Below are 21,626 nucleotides of genomic sequence, written 5' to 3' on the forward strand. Positions count from 1 at the left end.
TTATCCATTCATCGGAAGATGGGCACTTGAGTTGCATCCACCTTTTAGCTATTGTGAATAATGCTGCTATGAACATGTGTGTACAAATACATGTTTCAGTTCTTTCCTTTTTTCTTTTTTTTATTGTGGTAAAATACACATAAAATTAATCACTAAGTGTACAATTCAGTGACATTAAGTACATTCATAATGTTGTGCAACCATTACCACAATCTATTTCCAGAATATATGTTTAAGTTCTTGCTTTCAATTCTTTTGGGTATATACCCAGAAATAGAATTTCTGGGTCATATGGTAATTCTATGTTCAATTTTTTGAGGAACTGCCATACCATTTTCCACAACAACTGGACCATTTTACATTCCCACTAACAATGCACAAGGGTTCCAATTTCTCTACATTCTCACCAACACTTGTTATTTTCTGATTTTTTAACTCCTTTTTAAACAATATAATATAATTGTAAGAGCTTGGACTCTGGCTTTGAAACCTGCCTCAGCCACATACTTGTTGTGTGAGTTTGGACAAATTATTTAATCTCTCTTACTTATTTTTTTATTCAGTCTATTTTTTTGTGAAATATGAATAGTAATGGAGATGTTGATGATAATAATAACCTTATAAAATTATGAGGAGAAAATGAGACAATTCATTTAAAACTTTTTTCAGTGTCTGAAAATAGTAGACTATCAGTGAATGTTTGCTTTTGGGTTTTTGGTGGCGGTTGATTAGTTCATTCTATTTTGGGGCCACTCTGATTGTTAGATTATCTTCTTTATTTTCAGTTAAAACCTGCTTTGTGTAACTTCTGTAACTTTTATAATGGTTGCCTTCAATCCATTGGTCCTGATTCTGCTCTTTATAGCCTCACAGAATAAATCATATCTTCCTTTATGTATCACTTCTCTGATATTTGAAAACAGCCATCAGTCATTCACTAGTCTGCTTTGGCCAAGCATTCTGGGTTTCTTCTACTGTTTCTTAAGTGATGTGGTTTCTACATCTCTCATCGCGCGTCTCAACCAATTCTGGACCACAGTTTATCTGGTAGACTAGAGTGACTAGAAATTTCATCACCCCCCATTCTTTTGAGTTTATTCCCTAACAGTGATGTCCATATGGAAGAATGGATCTGTGGATATTGGCGAATCAGTTCAATAGATTAAGCTACCCCTCATTCCTTCCCAGCGTTTCTTCTTCATTGCTCAGAATGCCTGAGGTCTGTAGCACTTGCTTTTATTCAGTTTAGGATCAGTCTTGCATCGTTTCACATATTCCCCATTTGTTTTTCCTCTCCTGGCTGTCAGCTCCTTAAGAGGGAGCAGGTAGTCCCTGCTTCCATATACCTTCTTCATGGTCACACCGGCACCCAGAAAGTACTCGGGCTGTACTTTTGAAATAAAATTTAGTTATACTCTTAGATATGGAGCTGTGTCTTCTGACACAGTCACAGGATCCATTGAGGGCATTGACTGAAGTATAAGCCTCTTCCGTTATTAAGCTGAAAACCCAAAGACTTGCTCAGGAAGAGAAGTCTGGGGTGGGAGGATATTTTGGCTGAAACTCCAAGAAGCACTTTGAACTTGGGTCTTCAAACATGAAAGTCTAGGGAGGGCTTGCTTACCCCACCCCACCGTGTTCTGTAATGCACTGACTCTCCAATGCCAAGCTAAATTGCCGGTTTCCAAATTTGCCCTTGGGAGGATGAATGGAGTGCCTTGGAAATACTGGTGCTGTTTTCGAAAGTTCCCAAGTAGTCGGATATATCCTGCATATTTCTGATTTACAGGCCTAACTCATCTAAATATCTTTTCATATGAGCTCTTTGCCATACAAGAAGACTTTTCAGTTTTATTTCGAACCTCTGTACACTTACAGACAAAATTCTAAACCCCTTTTCAAGAGAAGGGAAATTGTATTTTTACAGAGGATAAAACAGTTGGATGGCATTCTCGCTCAGAAACTCAGCTGTGTGTTTGAAAACCTAATTCCTCATGTATCATCCTCCCAAGCACATGTCATATGTTTATATTTTAAAAAGGTAAAAGCCAGAGTCTCTTCCTTTCTATAAAAACAAACACAGTGAAGGGGAAGGGAGAACGACTCACTTTCTTGGCATTTTAATAGAGTACCCAGAATATTCCCAACATAAGGCACTGTTCTAGTTGAAAGGCATGTAAAAACTATGTGTAAACTAAAAACCCTGGCTTTAGTATAGGACTAGTAGATTCACTTACAATGGACATACATGAGCTTTATGGCATAGGTTTTATAAATTCTACTTTAACCACTCAGAACGTTAAAAAAATATTTATCTATAGTTATGGCCATTTTTCAAATATTTGGGGTTGCCAGATTGCTGACATGCAGCTAAATAAGGTCTTATTTTGCAAAGTCAAATCCATGTGGTCACTTCTTAGTTAGCCTGTTTGCCATATATGCACTTGGAATGATGTCATCCATGCCTGGTGATGAGCACCCCAGCACAGGCATTCCACACCTGGCAGTGTATCCGCCAGTCACCAGTGAACAGCAGGGAGAAACGGCTCTTCTTCACCCTTTTGGTCACCATTTTTTCCCACGTCTAATTTGGGCTGTGTATCCGGTGCAGCAGATTTTACCTTCGTTGCTTTGTTTGTGATTTAGTTGCTATATCCATTGAAATCTGCTACCTGAAGAAGTTGGCAGACATCACGAATTAATGCTTTTGAGTTTCTTTAAGGTAAAGAAAGGAAGGCTTAGAAGTATCTTTGCGCATAAAAGGAACACCCTATTGGTAGCTGTTAACATCTAAGCATATTAGGGAAGTCAATCCACCATCATCAACACGGTTGTCATGAAATGTGATGACCCTTCTCTCCTCTGGATCACTTTTCTCGCTTGACTAACTCTGCCTCTCACAGTTCCCATTCCAGTGTGGAGAACATGGTATGACAATAGGAAAGGAGAATGTAAAAGAAGATGGCTGCTCAGTGTGATCCAATTTCCCTGACCTTGTATTCTAACATTGTAACTTTTATATATATTACATATATCCACAAATATAAAAACACAAGCATTTTTTTCTTTGTATACAAATGATATTTTTCTATATACACAATCAGTACCTTGCTTTTTTAATATAACTTAAGGATATATTTTGGTGATTTCTTTCCAAATCAGTACATACAGAGCTTCTTTATTCTTTTCAACAGGTGCATTGTGTTCCATTGCAAATTTTGGATAGGCCATAATTTATTTTACCAGTAACCCTGTAGCTGGACAAGTAGGTTGTTTCCAATCTTTTTCTGTTATAAACAATACTACATTGAGAATCTTGTGTAAGTAACATTTCATACATGTTTGAGGACATCTGTAAGATAAATTCCTAAAAGTGGAATTACTATTGACAGGGTATTTGTATTTAAACTTTTCATAGATGTTGCCAAGTTGTACCAATTTACGCTCCTACCTCTCAATATAAGGGTCACTGTTTCTTCATATCCCTCTCAATATAGAGAGATATCAAGCTCTTTTTAAATTCCTAATCTGATTGGAGGGAAATGACATCACATTGACATTTTAATTTGCATTTTTTATATTATCAGTGAGCTTAATATGGTTTCATGTGTTTAAGAACCACGTTTCCTTATTTATAAATTGTCTATTTATTCCCTTTGCCCACTTATCTATTGCATTCTTGTTTTTCTTCCTTGCTTATTTGTAGGAGGTTTTGCTTACTATATTATGGCAGTTAGCCTTTGCCTTTTGAGTTGCAGTAATTTTTTCTTCCCAGTTTCTGCTTTTTTTCCTTGTAGAATTTTTAATGCAATCAAATGTATCATCTTTCTTTTTATGGCTTTTAGATTTTGTGTCAAACTTTGAAAAGCCTTTTTTTACTCCAAGATTGCTAAATAAAATAATCCTGTGTGCTGAGGCTACACTTGCTTGATGGGGACCTTGAGGCAGCAGGTGAGGAAAAACAAGGGCAGCAGGAAGGGCTTATGGGGAAGGCCTACAGAAGAGGGAGGCCTTCTGGTGGCTGATGTCACAGCCATGGAACCTCAACTGTGACCTCAAGGGGGAGGCAGTGAAACAGGACCCGTCAGCTTACTTCCTTCTCCCAAGCTGTTCCACCAGCTGCAACAAATTCTCCCAAATACCTTGGTCATCCCTGACTGAAAATGGATGCCCACATTCCACACAGGGGAAGTATACACCTTTTCTGAGCAAAGCAGCTGTTAAGAACATTCTCTTATCAGCCGGAGATCAAGGAGCCCATCGTGGTAGGTGACACACATGAGCGAACAGGCCACCCCATCCATCATGTGCACAGTAGCACTGGTCGTTCCTGTTCATTGCCGGTGATTAGAAAGGCCTCCTGAAATGCTGCTGCTTGTCGGCTCTGGGAGAAGGAAGAACCCTCCCTTTTCACCTAAGAGAGGCTCTTTGGCAAATCCAAAGCATGCTCTTGCATTGTTGTGAAAAGTTCCCATGCCTGCAGCCACAAATACCCAGGCTGTTTAAAGGCTGCAGGTAGAGCTACATTTCAGATGCAGATGTCGACACCTGGGAACCAACTCAAACAGTTTCCATCAGATTTGAAAACCGAAACAGACATGGCAGATCGATGGTGGAAGAGAATAGTCACAAAATTAACTATGTGCAAAATTACTTTTCTTTCTGATAAGAGGATGAAGAAAAAGTATATTGCAAGAGGGAATGACCAAATCACCAACTTTGAATAGCAATCGCTGTAAGTTGAGTCTGTGTTTATGGATGCGTGAATATCATTCCTTCCAGATCATTGTGTAAAAGGATCCTGTACTTTTGCATCTCTTTAATCTGATCAAATGAACTGCGCACACGGGACCCTGTCTGACAGAGGTAGCTCACTCTGGTGGGCGGTTCTCCATCCTGCTTCACAGGAAGGAAAGGAAGCTCCTCCCCCATTTGTCTCTTGCCTTTAGTTTCTCAAACTTATTTCTGAATGCCCAAGAATATTTCAGATTTGGTCAGTTTATTTAGTGGAAAGACTGTGGGCTTTGGAAACGGAAAGACTGGATTCAAATCCTGTCTTTTTCACTCTATGGCATTAGGCTACTTCCTAACCTCATTGAGCCTTAGTGTTCTCATCTGTAAATTGGTATGTGTTACCCACAAATAATGCACATAACACACCACCCCAAAATTTGGTGACCAGAAACAATAAACATTTATTTACCTCATGAGTCAGTGTGTTGTCTGGGTGGTTCTTTGGTCTGGACCAGGCCAAGCTGGTCTCAGCACATTCTGTTAGCCAAAGCAAGTCACAAAGGCCAGACCAGATTCAAGTTGGGGAAGTAGACTGCATCTCTTCATGGGAAAAGCTGCAAAAAGTTGTGGGTACAGGGAGGAATGAATTGTGGCATTTTGCAATCTACCCCACTACCTTATACAAATAAATGTGGTAAAATATGGAGAGTGCAGCTATTATATCACCTATACATTCAGACAACATTTGTTGAGTGCCTACTATGTGTACAATTCAACAGCTGCTGCTGTGTGTAATGTAGAGATAAGTCAGACCTCATGTCCAGCCTTGAGAAGTGTGCAATTTTAGTCAAGGACACTGAAGCAATTGTAGGTCACCTTACAGTTGTAAAGTGTTGTAAGAGAGGAATTGATAAAACACTATGGGATCTCAGAAGAGGGAGAGATTAAACTAAGAGGCTCTGGGAAGGGATTCTGGCCCCAGCTTATGCTCTGCTTAATGTTTCCCTCTATTTAATTTTAATTATTGATCTCCCAGGCTATCAATAATGACATGGTGCAGGAAACTCAGTCCAGACGGGCAAAGCATTTTAAACTGGAGCAATTTGAGGCAAATTAAGTATTTGAAAATTGCCAGCCATCTGGATCCTACACGCCTAGGCTAATATGGCTGGAGGAAAACCATCTTACTATCTTGCAGGATAATAGTAATCCTCCTAAATTTACCTCTCTGATTAAGATAATTTCCACTCACCCAGGCATCCCTCAATCTCATTAACTTAAACACTTGGTTTCCAGGGACAGGCAGAAAATACAAATTATACTTTCAATAGATTTTTTTCTGAAAATAGTTTAAAAAAATGTTTACTCCGCACTCTTTGGAACTTTGAAATGATTGAATTAACAGTGTGCTAGAGGGGATTAGAAAAAAAACAAACCTTAATACTGGAAAAGAGATTTCACCAGCAGTGTAACAGAGAGCCTGTGTGGAGCCAGGTTTGGGTGAGGGAAGACGGTGCTTACGTTCCCCTGGCACTTCATGACATGCCAGGGGACTTTAGGCAAGTCCTCTGGCCGAATCTGGGTTTCTTCAATTCCAACCAGGGTATGATTATCTCAGGCCTTGATCCTTCACATGTGGAGTCATGAGCTAGTGTCTGTTCTGTGTACAGGCTTTCTTGAAAGGAAAAGTGCTACCTAAATACAAGGTACTTGTATTGCTGTGAGGTGCTTGGAATCTTAATAGCTTTTTCAACTGCATCCAAAGTGGCCTTCTCTTTGTAAATGCTTTAAGTGGCTGAGACTCAAAGCTGAAAAGGGTTTTGTTTCTCCCTCCTTGCAGGGAGTCCTGCCCAGAGTAGGAGGACTACATGTTTTTAGAGGGTGCCCAATTTGCCCATTGGGTGGAGAGTTCCACAAACATAAAATTCCCAGCCATTGAGATCCTATGTAATGGAGATACTGGTGGAGACAAAACTGCCCTGCCCTTTACAGGATGATAGTTTTCCTCCTAAGAGTCTAATTGACTAAATTGTTGGTCAACCAATTAAGAGGACCTTCTAGTTAAACATAAATACTTCGCTTTGAAAGATATTCCAGTGGTATCAATTTTGCCCTTGGTTAATGTTCACTGGGCTGTCTCAATATTGAGATTGCTGACTACTTGGGGATTTTATGACAAAAACAAGAGTTAAGTTTTAGTCTGCCAACTCCCTCTCCCCTAGATTCTTAAATTACATTAAACTTCTCAGTTCATTTAAACCTTTTCGTGTTGTTTGGGTTTTTTGGCAGGCATATCATTCTATGAGTTTCCCTAAACTAATGGGTTGTAGAGAACCAGTACTAGGCTAGTTATATAAGACCCACCGCGAGAGATTTGGTAGTTTAGGGATAGGGGCTCCAAGAATCTGTATTTGTCCAACATACTCCCCAGCTGGGTTTGGGAATCACTGCATTAAATACCCCTGAAGTTGTATCTATAGTAAGTAAAAAAGTGTTTACCAATGAGTTATAGCTGCTACTTTGCCGGGCACGGTACTCATCTTCAAATATTTTTCTAGTAATCCTCATTGCAGTCCTGCAAGCTCATTACTATTGTTCCCATTTTATGAATGAGGAACTGAGGTTTAGAGGTATGAAGTAATTTGTCCGAGGTCATAAGCTAGTATGTGACAGACCCAGGATGTGAACATGTCTGATTCTAAAGTCAGTTTGACCCTTTCATCCCTCTGCTATGCTGCTTCTCATCTAGCTTGTTCCAGGATCGTGTAGGAACCAGGTAGGACACAAAGGAAGCACAAGACATGATCCTTTCCCTCAAGAAGTTTACTATGCAAGCAGAGTGAAAGGAAGAACCCTTACTCACTGATGGCCAAAGAATATGTGGACCATAGCATTGAGTGCAAACTGTAAAGTAGAAAATTAGAGTAATTCTAGTCTTTCTGTCTTTTCAGTAGAAAACGGAATATCACTGAGTTAGCAGATTTATTATATTTTCTTATTGAACTGCAGTTGTTTTGCTGTGATTTAAGCAGAGCTTGAAGTAGGAAACAGAGGTATCCTATTTGAGGTTCGAACACGAGAAAAATTTTATTAATGTCAGTATTACACTATTTCAAGGAGATGCAATTTGTGCATCAAATATTCTGTTTGATATATTCCATTTTTTTCACTGATCTGGCTAGAGCAGAAGTCATTTAGCTCATGCGTAGTATCGTGTTGAATGGACAGTTATTTTCTCTCATTCCAGAGCCAAGTGTAAATTAGAAAGGTAAAAGGAACTTAGAAACTCTTAGACAGGTTACACTAACCCTCCATTCCCAGCAGATATATATGTTGCTAAGGAGATAAAGGCACAAAAGACCCAGTCCTGGTCGAAGAATCAATTTAGGAAGTATACAGGGCTGGAGCTAAATCACTCAAGCTGGGAGAGACATTACCTGTTTCTAGTAGAAGACTCATTTTAGTAGCCAAGCTCTGCAGGTAAGGGCAGTTATGTGATTACGGCGAGCGAAGACATACCCACTGTAGAGGTCTCAGTCTTCGTTCACTTTTTGCAGAAATAAATTCTGTTCTATTCAAAGAAAAAAATTACATTATTTGGGCTCCTCATGTCTGTCTAAGCATGTGGCTTCCATAAACCACATGAATTTCATCACCAAAATCTTTGGCCAGGACAGGATCTTCCGAGACTGTGCTAAGTCCCTTTACCTCCCCACCTCCCCAGCCTCCACCCCATACACAGCATTTATCATACTGTACTTTAATTCTTTATTTACTTCTCTGTGTCCCTACCACACAGTGAGTTCCATGAAGTAAGGAATGGTCTTTTGTTCACCAGTATATCCCAGCACCTAGCTAGCACTTAGCTAGTCTGGAACAGAGTAAGTACTTAATAAATATTTGTTGAATGAATGAATGGATGGATGGATGGATGGATGGATGGATGGATGAATTAATGAACAAACAAGTGAATATGATCACATTAAAATCCAGGTGAAAGTAGGAGTTTTTAAAGAAATCCTTTTCGGCCATCTAGTTTTCCAAACTGTATACTGATACACTATGGCTTTAGGAAGCACCCAGCACACCTTAACTTCCTTCCCACTGTATATAGGACTTAACCAAGACTTCATTTGTTTTGCAAGACTCAAGAATAAACTCTCAGCTGTCATGGAACTGCAGCGAGGAAAGCATCTTTTTTGGATCTCGTGTTTCTTTTGAGACTTTGAATTGGTGACTTTGAATTGACCAGGGGCAATTACAGAGTAATAGACCTTTATTGCAAAATGGATTATAGAATATGAAATGAAAGTGTGCGTGGGCCAGACAAAGGGGGAAACTAAATGGCAAACCCCAGAACACAAAGACAAATGATGCAGCAGGATGAGTAAGAAGGAAAAATTGCCAGGAGGCACTTTTGAGGGGAAAATCATATAAGAAAGATCAGTCAAGTGGAAACCAGAAGAAAAGAGGGAAGTTTGTTGATGTCATTGGAAATCTGAAGTGTCTACAACACCCGAAAGGAAATGAAATAAAACCTCTGTAGGGAGCTAAGACCAATTTCTGGTCTTAGCTAAGCATGTAAGCATTTTTCAGCAGGCTTTCTCCTTTTTTCACTCTATCTTTGCCAACTTATTCTGAAGCTAGAAATAAACTAGTTGTTTTGTTGCACTAAAATCCGTGGAGTCTAGTGGCACCATGGGTGAATGAGGGAGCTAACTTTGGGTCCATTCATTTGAACTTCTCCTTGGGGAAGATCAAGGTTAGAGTCATCTGGAAATTTCTCTTAGGACTCTGCACTGACCCTAAGAAGATCCTGCCTCCCCAGTAATTAGCTGAGGTGTTTCCTTTTCTCTTTAAGGGGGAAAAAAACCCAAAAAAACCAGAAGTCCCTGGATTTTGAAATTACTATTAGTTTCCCTCTTGGAAAAAGCTGCACCTGTATAGTTGAGTATGACCATTATTGATTTATGTGCACTTCCCTTAGTGTACTGTAGTATTTCTAATACACAGGCCTCCTCTCAGATTGGAGCAGTCTTTCCCACCCTCTGATCCTTTGGGGTTCCTCTCTCCAAACTGGATGTTGTACTCTTCCTCAGTGCTGCCTTGGAACCTTCTGTTTACTTCTGTTGTACCTCTTATCACAGATTTATGTTTAGAGTCAAGGCTTATTTAACATATTTTCTAACTTGTTTGGTTATTGTTGCTTCTTTGCATTATTGCCCCTTCCTTCTAGATCCAGCTTCCTCTTACTGAAATAAAGAATTTATTTAGCACAAAAGGCTATGAGTACGTTTAAAACAGATATTTTTAATACACAGAAAATGGAAACAACCAAATGTCTGAGGGGAATGGTTTCAGTGATAGTACATCTATACTATGGAATACTACTCAGCAGTAAAAAAAAGAACACGCCATTGATACACACAACAAACTGGGTGGATCTCAAGGGCATTGTATGAGTCCAATTATATCACATTCTTGAAACAACAAAATTATAGAGATGGAGAACAGATTAGTGGTTGCCAGGGGTTAGGAACGGTTTGGAGGAGAGGGATGGGTGTGACTCTAAAGGGGTAGTATGAGGGATATCTTTGTGGTGATGACATAGTTCTTCATCTTGATTGCAGTGATGGCTATGCGAATCTACACCTGTAATGAAATGACAGAGAACTGTACACATACATTATAACAATGTTGAATTCCAGGTTTTGATACCATAATTACATAAGCTTAATTGGAGAGAAACTGGGTGAAGGGTACGTGCTACCTCTCTGGTCTTTACATACCCTTTTGATTTCTTGTGGGGACATTTCCCCCCACCCTCCCCATGTCCTGGGTGGACTCAAGGGTTCTAGCAGCTTCTCTGGCCTTTGGGGGAAGTATTTCCAGCCCCTTCCCACAGATGGGGGAGCTCTCCCAGGCTCTCATAAAGGCTTTAGGCAAGAACCCAGATCTCCCTCTGGCCACATGTTGGTTTTCCAGTGAGCATTGCTACTGCAGCCCCCAGCCTGGAGGACCTGTATTTACAGGTATCTTCCGCATCAGCTTCTACTTACTGTTCTCTTCCTTTTTGACACCTGAGAATGTCCTTTTCTTTCAGTCTCAGCTATGCATTATATTCTTTTCTTGTGATATTTTATTCAGTACTCTTGGTGTTTGTAGCCTGATTGGGGCGAGATGGGAGGAATGACTTGTGGGAAGGGGAGACCATTTCTGTCCATTTCTATAGTTGCCCTGGGACACTGTTTATAATTGTGTTCCTGTACTCCTCTCCCACTAGACTGTAAGTTCTCAAAAAATGTTAGCGACCAGGTCAAGCTTTTTCATCTCAGTTTTTATGCATAGAAAGTGCTGATATACACGTGTATTGAATGAATGAATGGGTAAATGAGTGAGTGAATCTCCAGAGTTCCATGGAAAAGAGCCCAACTATGGTGGCTTTTAAGTAAGATAGTTTTCAAGAATATTTCTATTCATTTTAAAGAAGATATGTGTCATTATGGTGCTTTGTGTAACATAATTCCTTTAAATAGAAGAACTGTGTATGATCCATAATATTAATTCAACAGATTTAAAGAAGGAAATAATATTTCCAAAGGAAAAAAGACATTTAAGTGTGTTTCAAGAAGTATTTCCTCTCCTCCCTTTGTGTCTCTCACCATCTTTTGGGGGTTTTAGAATTAGGGAACCAAGCATTGATGGGAGAGGAGTGTGGCCTCTGGTACTTGTTCTCGAACGATGTTTTGCTGAACTTAGGGTTCACTGGGGTCCTCTGGGGCTGAAGGGGGCTTAAGCTGGAGAGCAAGTGGGTACGTCTTTTGGCACTGCCTCCCTCCCACCCCCATTTTGGCACAATAGGAGACACTGGCTCTGCTGTCAGACCTCCTGGGTTTGACCATAATTCCCATCCCCACCCTAACAAGCTGAGTAAGCAAGTGCCTTAATATCTCTGCCTCAGGCTGTCCAATCTTAGAATGGAGTTAATAATGGTACCTACCTTATGGAATTGTTGAGAAGATCTCTGAGTGTTATCCTCTCAGACATTGAGAAAACTTGGACAACTTTGGTGGGTTTTTTTTTTGCAATTCTCTCTCTATAAAAGTATGAATAATACCACAAATTTTGGTGTATTTTAAATTTCTCTTCAACAAATTAGTGGCTTTGTCACATGAACAGTAATTGTGCTACTTACAAAGTCATTATAGGTTTTATAAAAAGATATCATTTCGTAGTGCGGTGTAGGTGGTGTGATTGGGTATTTGAACAGTTTAGGGTTGCAAGACTGTGCTGTCTTCTTTCTTGGTGGTTGTACTGAAAACTTATTTTGAAGATTATATCAGACATCCAAATCTGAGGTCACTGAGGATTAGGTCATCATAGACACTGAGCTTAGTAATTCTCCACTCCTGATTATCCCACAGGGGGTAAGGGAGGCTCTAACTTCCCTCTCCTCAGTAAATAAACTGAGTCCCCAGAGTGGAGGGGCCCCCTCATTCAGGACCCTAGATGTGGGGTGATTGTGAACCCAGGGCCAGAGCAATGCCCAGGCTGACTAACCCCCTGGTGCTGTTGGGGAATGTGGCCTGCCTGCCCTTCTAAGGAGAGCAGGCTCTGACTTTCCCAAACAGGTGCCTTTGGTGAAGGTGACGTACCTGGCTATGGGCTTCTCCTCCACTGAGGTGCTGGGGAGAGGAAGGAACCAAGGCTGAGATCCTTGTGTCTAAAGTAACGCTGCCTACCAGAGAACTTGAAGCCATTGCACCCTCGCCTCCTTCCCACCCTCTTTCCCCAGATGATCACGAGCAGAGACCTTCTTTTACCACAGAAGAAAATGTGCCCCTTTTGTGTGACTGACGCCAGCTGTTTGGATATTCCCTGTGCGTCTCTCTGAACTCAGCTTCTAAGGAGACATATCATCTCTTACGGGCACAGACAGAGGAAGATTACGGGCAATGAGAAGGCAGCATGCATTTATTTCTTTTCTTTTAAATTTATTTTATTGAAGCATGCATTTATTTCTAAGCCATCTCTAAGGCCTGGCTCTGTCTTAGGACTGTGATTTTGGCCAAGTCACTTGACTGCTGTGGGCCTCACTTTCTTCATCTGTCAGATGAGGAGACTGTACCAGATAAGAGGCTTAAAATTTTTTTGTTTAAAGCGTCGGTGCATTTTTCCACAACACCTGAGTATGTAACACAGAGAAATGTAGAGTTGTTCTTGTTGAAGGAGGAGCTATAGCCTGGGCCCCTTGTCCTCTGTACCCCCAGATCCTCCAAGGTCCCCTATAAGGACACCTCCAGAAATCCTTAGGCTTGAGTCATGAGCTACCTGAACTTGTAAGAAATTAAAATACTGCATATAACATCACATGACACTTCTACTTTATATCTAAGGAGAGAAGGATCCACATACGATTGCCACATTAAAACATGCACGCCTTTTTAAAAAGTTATAAATTTGTTAACTCTGGGGGGAAAACACCCCACAGTGGTTATTAAAGTTTGACTCACAAGCAGCAAAAAAACCCCACTAACAAACAACATAGTTCGCTAAATAAGTCCTGGGCCTCTAAGGCCCACTCAGATATAACACTGCAGGACTCAGTGTCACTGGTCATGAAGGGCATTGGGACAGCCACTTGTCCCTCACACTTGGCCTTTGTGACCACTGGGCTGGCCACCAGTCTCGTGAGAATGCTGGTTTGTGCCTGTGTAACCTCAGCTTGTTACTGGATCAGAATACAGGATGTGGCATGGCCGGGGGCCTCTTGGAAGAGCTTCTGCATCCTGTGAACATGGGGTTGTTCCCTGCCAACTGCTGAGATAAACCAGTGATCCTCGTGGAGAGCACAGGCTTTTATCAATGAGGAGGATTCAAGACTTATTTTTTTTCCCCCCCTCCCTCCAAGTAACACTCCTACTGTTCAGGCTTAAATACCAAAACCTTATGTTTGCAGAATCAGTGCCAAAAAGTCACTCATCAGTGAAACTGCAAAGATAATAGCTCCTATTGATCAACTTGGGAGAAGAATGTCTTGCCCTCCTGCAGAGGTCAGGAAAGATAAGGGCTGGAGTTTTCTCAAACACGCTGGATTTGCTTAAATTGGATAAAACCACATAAAAACACTGATGTTCTAAAAGAACTGGTGACCGATTCAGGAAAACCTCACAAAATGAAAAGATTGGCTTGGATTAGTAAGGCATGCAAAACAGGGTCTTTCTAAAAGCACAGCAAATGCGTCATTTCAAACCTAGACAGTGACATAGCCGCTAACTGGAGTATGTCCACACGGCGTATGCCCATCTGCCTTGCTAGACAGAAGGGGAGGCATGAAAGATCTTGAGTATCCACTCTATGCTGGGCACCCTTTTGGTGCAGGACCCTTTTGGTCCATAATGTGATTTAGTCCTTACCACATTCCTGTGAGATGGCTTTTATTGTCCCCATTTTACAGATGAGAAAATAGTGGTCAAAAGATGTTAAGTAGCTTGGTCCTGATCACAAAATTAGTAAGTGACAGAAATTAGTATCTTAATGGAGGTATGTATTTCCATTACATATTCTACTGTCTCCCAATTGGCACATACAAATTTGCCATTACCACAATAAATTTTACACACAGAGAGGCTGCTAGTCTGGTATTAAATATCTCATCCTTTTGCCACGGTGAAGAAAATAAGAGAGGAGCTGAATCCATTAGTGGAGATCCTGTAGGGTCAAGACTGGCGGTCGCGTCTCTCTAAAGCTGTTGCTGACCCTGGAATCGAGGGCGCTCAAATTGAGATGTGCTCAATTTTTCTTGCTTAAAATTCAGCCTGCTTTTCGGGAGGTGAGGGGGGAACCTTATTGAACATCATTTTTGTGAGGGGCTACATTCAACTACTAACATTAAACTTTTCACATTAAATAATCAACCTTTCTTTAAAAAAAAATGTGGCCTCAGAAGACAATATTTTTCAGGGAGATTATTCATATTTTAAAATATTTTATCAATTTTATCTGTTTTTATTATCATTTTATCTGAAAAGCTGAACATGTGGTTATCTCGAGGAATAGATCTGGAGTCTGAGAACAAAATTCCTCAGAATCATCACAATCACTTAATGAGCTTGTGAATTGAAATTATCTTCGCTGTAGCCTAAGAACCCAGTGGTAATTAGTGTCCAGGGACACATGGGGAACAATTTCAACTGTTAGCAGTGCCAAGAATCCATTCATTTGTCATCAGTCTCAAATTATATTCAATCAGCAATTCAAATTCAGGCTAGAAAAACCAAGTGACATTTAGCTAACTTTCTATAAAATTAACACTGTAAAGTGAAACCTATGTTTCTGGCAATTTAACTGTGAGCAGCAGTAAGATGAAGCTATGAAAATATTGAATGTAAATGCTGTCAAAATCTGTCTTAATCCCACCACTTCCCCACTCTTTGCTTCCTTGTCTGAACTGCTGCCGTGGCTGCCATGCTTCTATTCCCAAGCTCCCCGAAGTCTGAGTGTTGGAGTGCTTGATGAGCCTTTTTATAAGGGGAACCACAGCAGTCCAAAATACTGCCGACAAGGGGCCTTTATTCAAAGAGCCAAAGTGGGTGGCAGCAGGATGGGGGTCAGTGTGGAGTTGCAGTTGGAATCACACATGGAGGGCTCCAAAATGTAGACAATTAGCACTTCCTGGTGAAATCACCTGCATGAAATACCCATTCCTAGGACAAGTGGTTGATAACAGAAGCGCTGTCTTCCACTGTGGTTTTGTGCTAAGCATTTTTCTTACCTGGGCAGATTTTCCTTTTTGGCTTCATATTTTGGAATTCTCTGTGCTGTAAGATCCCTGCCATACTGCCCATCTGACTTCAGTTCCCCTTAAAAGAATCTATGCTGTTCTTGGCTCAGGATGTAGCAGGTGACTGGGGCTGTTTGGGGGTGGGAAGGGTACGTGTGGTTTGTGTGCTTTCTTTCCCACCTGCTTTCTTTTCCCACCTGAACAGGGGAAGAGACAAGCCAAGGAGGCCTGCACAAACCAAACAACCTTTTGTCTCTGCTGTACGTGGCAGGTTGATCGGAGACCCAGTAGACAAGCTAGAAGTGGCCTCTGCAAGTTCTCAGTGGGTAAACATCCCGTCCTTGGCAAAGCTCACCGATGACGGGTTGTGGCTTCTATGGCCATGCGGCAGACGGTCCCCATCAGTAAATAAGGAAATGTAGAGAGTGTGCTTATCTAGGTGAAAAGGTGAAGCCAGAGAGAGGTAAGGTGAAAAACAAGTCAGGTTTCACAGACTTGAGGACTGGGCAGCATGGGCTGCCAGGAGGTATGTGCGTGGTGGAGTCAAGCAGACCTGGATGTGAATCCAGTTCTTCCACTTACTAAAGTTTATCTTGCATTCTGACACAGATCCATTTTCAGTGACTACCTAGAGTACTGTGTTGAAAAGGCTGTAAGGCAGACCCCAGGTTTAATGAGCAAAAAGGGCCATAATCGACTAATGATGTCTGAAGGAAGGGGAAGTGACAGCATGGGTGCCACGGATCTAACAACCCAGGCTCTGGGCTCGCTGAGATCCTGCCTAGCACTAAAGTTCTGTAATGCAGTGAGTGTGTATGTGTGCGTGCGTGTGTGTATGTGTGTAACCTAACAATTGGTTAGTGCAATCCTATTAGAATGTGCTAGTAGGATGGTGTCATGGGTTAAATTTTCAAAAACAAAAACATCATTTGTATATTACAGTATATCACTGAAGAGTTTTAAAATTTTAATAGTGTATCATGTCCCTTAGACTACTGATTTGCACGTTTGCTTTAATTTATAGTGGTTTTGAAAATTATCTTTGAATTTGGGTTACCACGAATGACTCTCCATATTCAAATACTTAGCTTTCATTTGTCTTGAGTTAAGGTTTCAATACAGAGAAATCGATTTCTCTATTAATAGAAATGCTATCAATTCACAAACACAAATGAAGCCAGCAGCAGGAACAATGCTGTTCTCATGTTTCATGGGAAGACTATTGACTATATTAATCTAAGACTTGTCTTCTAACAAGAAAAGGAAGAGTTTGTGTTTGATGGTATTTGGTCATTTATGTAGGTTTGGTTTTTCGTCAATGAAATATTTGTATTTTAATTTTCAAGCCTGTGCTTTAAAGAAAAAAAACTTTGAATCTGGTGTCCAGTGTGTTTGTCTGGATAGCCTCTATAATGCAGGCACCTCTGCCTGGCAAGGAGAGCAGCCATTCAATATAATGGGACTGCGTAGTTTGTCTTGGAAGGCAGGGCCTTTGGAAATCTCCTTTAATGCTTCTAACAGCCCGTAAGTTACTATATTTAATATTGCCCTTGTCTTTTTCCCCTCCCTTCTTTGTCTTTTCAGAAACAGAGTTGTCAGTCACTGCTGACTTAGTGCCTACCTCATCATGGAACATTTCAAGTGAGCTCGACAGAGGTACACAGTGGGGACACGGAGGGGTGGAGGTGGAGGAGGGGAGGCATGGAATGCCAGGTTTACTCCTGGCATGGCTCTCTTTGAAATCAACTGCTTTTTAGATCACTAGAAGGAGGCGGGGGCCAAAATAAATTCCCTGCTTACTGTGATCATTTAACATTTAATTACTTGGAATTCTATTATTTCTGGAAAGGTTTGTTGTTTTTTTTTTTTTTTTCCTCTTTCTCTCTCTCTTTCCTTTCCCTTCTTCCCCTAAAATGTTCCACATGGTAAAAATGCTTCAAGATGTGAAAAAGGGTAGTTTCTGACCTTCCTGACACTGCATCTAGTGGATCTTATTTAGAGGATTTGATTCTGCCTGAGCCAGGACTGATCAGAGCTGTTTGCTGGGTGACCTTTTACAGTGAGTATTTGATGTGCTTGCAGGGTTCAGGGCAGAGTATTTGGAATGTTTGTAATTGCCTGTGTGTACAGATGGCAGCTTCCTGTGTGCATGTGGAGAACAGGTTCCTGCTCTGAGGCTGTTGTAGTATTAATTAAGTCCTGCTGTATGCTAAGCACTGGCTACTCTATAGAGATCCTGTGTCCTGGAAGATAAATCAGGACACATTCAGAATCCCTGAAATTGGCTCATCCTACCCTTCAGGCTTATTTCTCTTTAGTCCCCTTTATGCCCTTTTATGCATCTCCAGCCCGATTTCTATTTCATCTTATATGTCCTGTGCTTTTTTGCTTCTCTACTTTTGTCTAAACTGTTCTTTCCATCTGAATTGCCCTTCCTTCCTTGCCAGTCCCCATTCTCTCCCCTCTACAGGGCAACAAATTACTTCTCCTTTAAGTCTGAGCATAAAGTCTATATTAGCCACAGTCTTATCTAATCCCTCCGCAGGAAGTGGCCTTTCTGTATTTGGAACCCCCATAGTCTTTTTCTCTGTTCTTCTCTTAGCATTTTCTATGTTATATCATGGTGATTTACATACTTGTCTATCTCGCCCTTAAACCTGGAAGTTCCTTGTAGGTAGAATATCTATTTTGTTCTTTTTTTTTTTTTTTTTCCTGTCTCTATTAAAAAATCTAGTAGAGACTCTCATTCATAGGAAATCCTCAATAAATATGTGTGGAATGACAGATGAGTCACACTGTAGTCATATAGATGGATGGGCCACGTCCATATATATGTATACAGATACATTCAACAATCTTACTGAGTTTCTACTTTAGTTCAGGCATGATTTTAGGTTCTGGGATTATAGTGATAAAAGGAGCTCAAAAATCATTGTCAAAAATTGCCTTTTATGATCAGCTGTCTTTTGTCTGCTCATGTATTCACTGGGAGTTAGAGTTCCTCTCTGAGGAACGAGAATGTTACTTTACAAAACAGTAATGGGCAAATTTACTTTGCTGGTTAGGCTCTTTAGGCATTTTAGGGTGGCAGGATGAGGTGAGATGTCTTTTCACCTTAAATCAAAGGACACAGGATCATTTTTTATTGTCAAATTTGATCTGGACGTTCTTTTTCTAATTAAGGATTAAAACAGGGACTGCATGTTATGCCTCTCCATCTCCAGCACCAAGCACAATGCTTAGGAGGCAGTAGTTTTTCAACAAATATTTGTGGATTTTTTTTTTAATGGAAAAGCAGAAATAAAGCATACTAAATGTTAACTCAGTGCCTACTCTGTGCCATGCAGTGTGCCAGGGGCTTTCAAGTAGGTGAACTTACTTGGCAAGCTCCTTATGGCACAACAGAAAAAATTATATCATTGCACACTACCTGTTACTGATCGAGTTCCAGTTACGGCTCTAGAAGGACATCAGTATGTGCTAAAAGGCAGCAGAGCCACCAGTCAACTACCTAGCATGCCAGACTTTGAACTTCTAGCAGACCAGCACTATAATTAGCAGCTGTTGCCCTTCAAGAAAGTAGTGTCAAGTAGTAGAACCTACTGGCCAAAGGGTGGAACTAAGGCAGTCCCCAAACTCCTTTGATTGTTTAGCATGGCCTTCCAGAGAGCATGGATGGCTTTCCAGGGACTCCTGGTGTCTTCTTTCTCTAGAAGATAATTAGTATGTGGTCTTTACTTCCCATTTAGAATGAAAGTGAAAGCTGATTGATTCATTTATTCACTCATTTTGATCAATTCTTTATTGCTTCCGACTCTGATCTGGGCACAGTCTGAAGACTCAGGATCAAAAGATGAATTAGGGACTTCCCTGGTGGCGCAGTGGTTAAGAATCTACCTGCCAATGCAGGGGACACAGGTTCGAGCCCTGGTCCGGGAAGATCCCACATGCTGCTGAGCAACTAAGCCCATGAGCCACAACTACTGAGCCCACGTGCCACAACTACTGAAGCCCACGTGCCTAGAGCCCATGTTCCGCAACAAGAGAAGCCACCGCAATGAGAAGCCCACGCACTGCAACCAAGAGTAGCCCCTGCTCGCCGCTACTAGAGAGAAAGCCCGCATGCAGCAACGAAGACCCAACGCAGCCAAAAAAACAAAACAAAACAAAACCAAAAAAGATGAGGCAGACCAAGGTCTCTGTCCTCCGTGAACTCAGAGCCAAGAGAGAAGGACTGATATCTAAAGGCATAAGAAAAACTTTCTGGTCAGATTGAGTTGTCAAGGGACATTCCTCCCAATCACAGAGAGATGCTAGTGTAAATACACAAGGGAAAAAAAAAATCCATCACCAGCCTGGTATGCAGAAAGGAGAAATCTCCAGGTGCCCGAATTGAAGAGCATGCAGTGTTCAGTGGGAAGGAATGAAACAAAAGGTCCTCTGAAAACATGGGAAGTATGTATGGTTCTTAGGGGCTGGAGTTTCAGAATCCTATAGGGATGAGAGCTGAGGCCATAGGAAACAAACTCCTTTCCAAGGCTGTCAAGGAATGACAGACCTGAGCATGAAATAAGGAAAATTCTGCCAAGGATCTGGTATGGAAGTCTATCAACCACCCTGGGCCACTGGGATCACCCACAAGAAATCAAAACCCCAACCTGTGCTCTCCATGGGTATGGGGTTGGTATACTTCTCTTATAGTGCACAAGCCACAAACCAAGAAGATAATGTAAAAACTTGGTCTGGAATTGATTAAGCTATGAGATCCTGACAGGGGACAGCCTAAAGCCAAAAATCATTGTCAAAAAACGTCTCAACAGCCCAGTACGTATGGGTCTCCCACCAAAAACAAAATTTAAAAACTCAAAACCACAAAACAACAGAACTCCTGATGTTAAGTAATTTTAAATATTATAGTGTGTTCAAGAGAGCAAAAAAAAGCCACCATTAGTGAGAGTCAGACAAAACCCATGGAGAAGTTCATATCTTAGAAACTAAAAGCAATAGACCAATTTGAGAGAGTAAATATGTTTAAAATGTTTCCTGGTGAAAGAGGAAATAGAAACCATAGGCCAAGTACAGGATAATATGACCAAAAAGCAGACATTTTACAAGAACTAAATAGAAATTCTATAATTGAAAAATAGAGTTATAGAAATTAAAAATTCATCAAGTGGGTTAAACAGTGGCTGCACTCAGCTGAAGAGAGAAATGGCGAACTAGAAGACAGATTGAAGATACTATGGTAGTTCAGAGAATGGACCCTGGAGCCAAGGTGACTAAGTTTGAATCCTGACTCTGCTACCTGCATGCTGTGTGACTTTGGACAAGCCACTCCACCTCTCAGTGCTTTGGTCTTCTCATTTGTAAGATGAGATAATAACAGTACCTACCTCACATGGTGGTTGTGAAAATTGATCTGGCTAACAAATCTGATAAACTAATAGTTAAGGAGTAACAGCTGCTTTTGGTTAATATGGTTATTACTTTGGGCTTGGTAGTTAAAAAAAAAAAAAATCATTGGTATTTTGGCAGGCTTGTAAAGAAAGTATATATTAGGGTTGGAATGAATATTTCAGATCCTGTCAGCAGGATCAGCCCATGTCAGCAGCCCATGTCAGCAACCACCCACTCTGGCCTCCCACACATGGCTGTTCACCCACACCAGCACCATATTTAGTTTGGTAAACAAGGTTCTCTATGGTCTTACCCTTGCCAGGTCCTCTCACCTCACCCCTACACTCCGTACTTTGTACTCTTTGTTTCAAAAACCCGCCTCTCTAATTCCCTAAGTATATCCTTCTATTCTATACTTCCAGTCTCTCCGCCTTTGTTCATACAGTTTCTTCTGATTGTATTGTCCTTAACCTTATTCTTCACTTGGCTGACTGCTTTATTTAAGCATCACCTTAACCATTGCCTCACCCCCTTCTCCCCGCCGTGCTTCTAATGGGCTTAGTGCTGAATAAGACCACCAGTGTCCCCATTTTGGTGGACCTTGCATTCTAGAGGGAGAGACAGATCATTACGAATCCTTTCATCAACCCCATTGACCATGCCATCAACAGTACCCTGAAACATTTAATATGTGGGGTACCATATGACCCCA

At 41.0% G+C, this 21,626-nt stretch overlaps 1 protein-coding gene across 5 annotated transcripts in view; it reads left to right on the plus strand.

The window, feature by feature from the left end:
- Positions 1–21,626, plus strand: part of ROR1 (receptor tyrosine kinase like orphan receptor 1) — a 401,514-nt gene that overhangs the window by 210,453 nt on the left and 169,435 nt on the right. For all 5 annotated transcript variants that reach the window (XM_068540038.1, XM_068540039.1, XM_068540040.1 and 2 more), the window contains exon 2: positions 17,102–17,173. In XM_068540038.1, coding sequence (XP_068396139.1) covers positions 17,102–17,173 — 72 coding nt within the window. The remainder of the gene's footprint in view (positions 1–17,101; positions 17,174–21,626) is intronic.

The sequence above is a fragment of the Eschrichtius robustus genome, chromosome 3 (assembly GCF_028021215.1).
Source record: "Eschrichtius robustus isolate mEscRob2 chromosome 3, mEscRob2.pri, whole genome shotgun sequence".
NCBI classification, from domain to species: Eukaryota; Metazoa; Chordata; class Mammalia; order Artiodactyla; family Eschrichtiidae; genus Eschrichtius; species Eschrichtius robustus.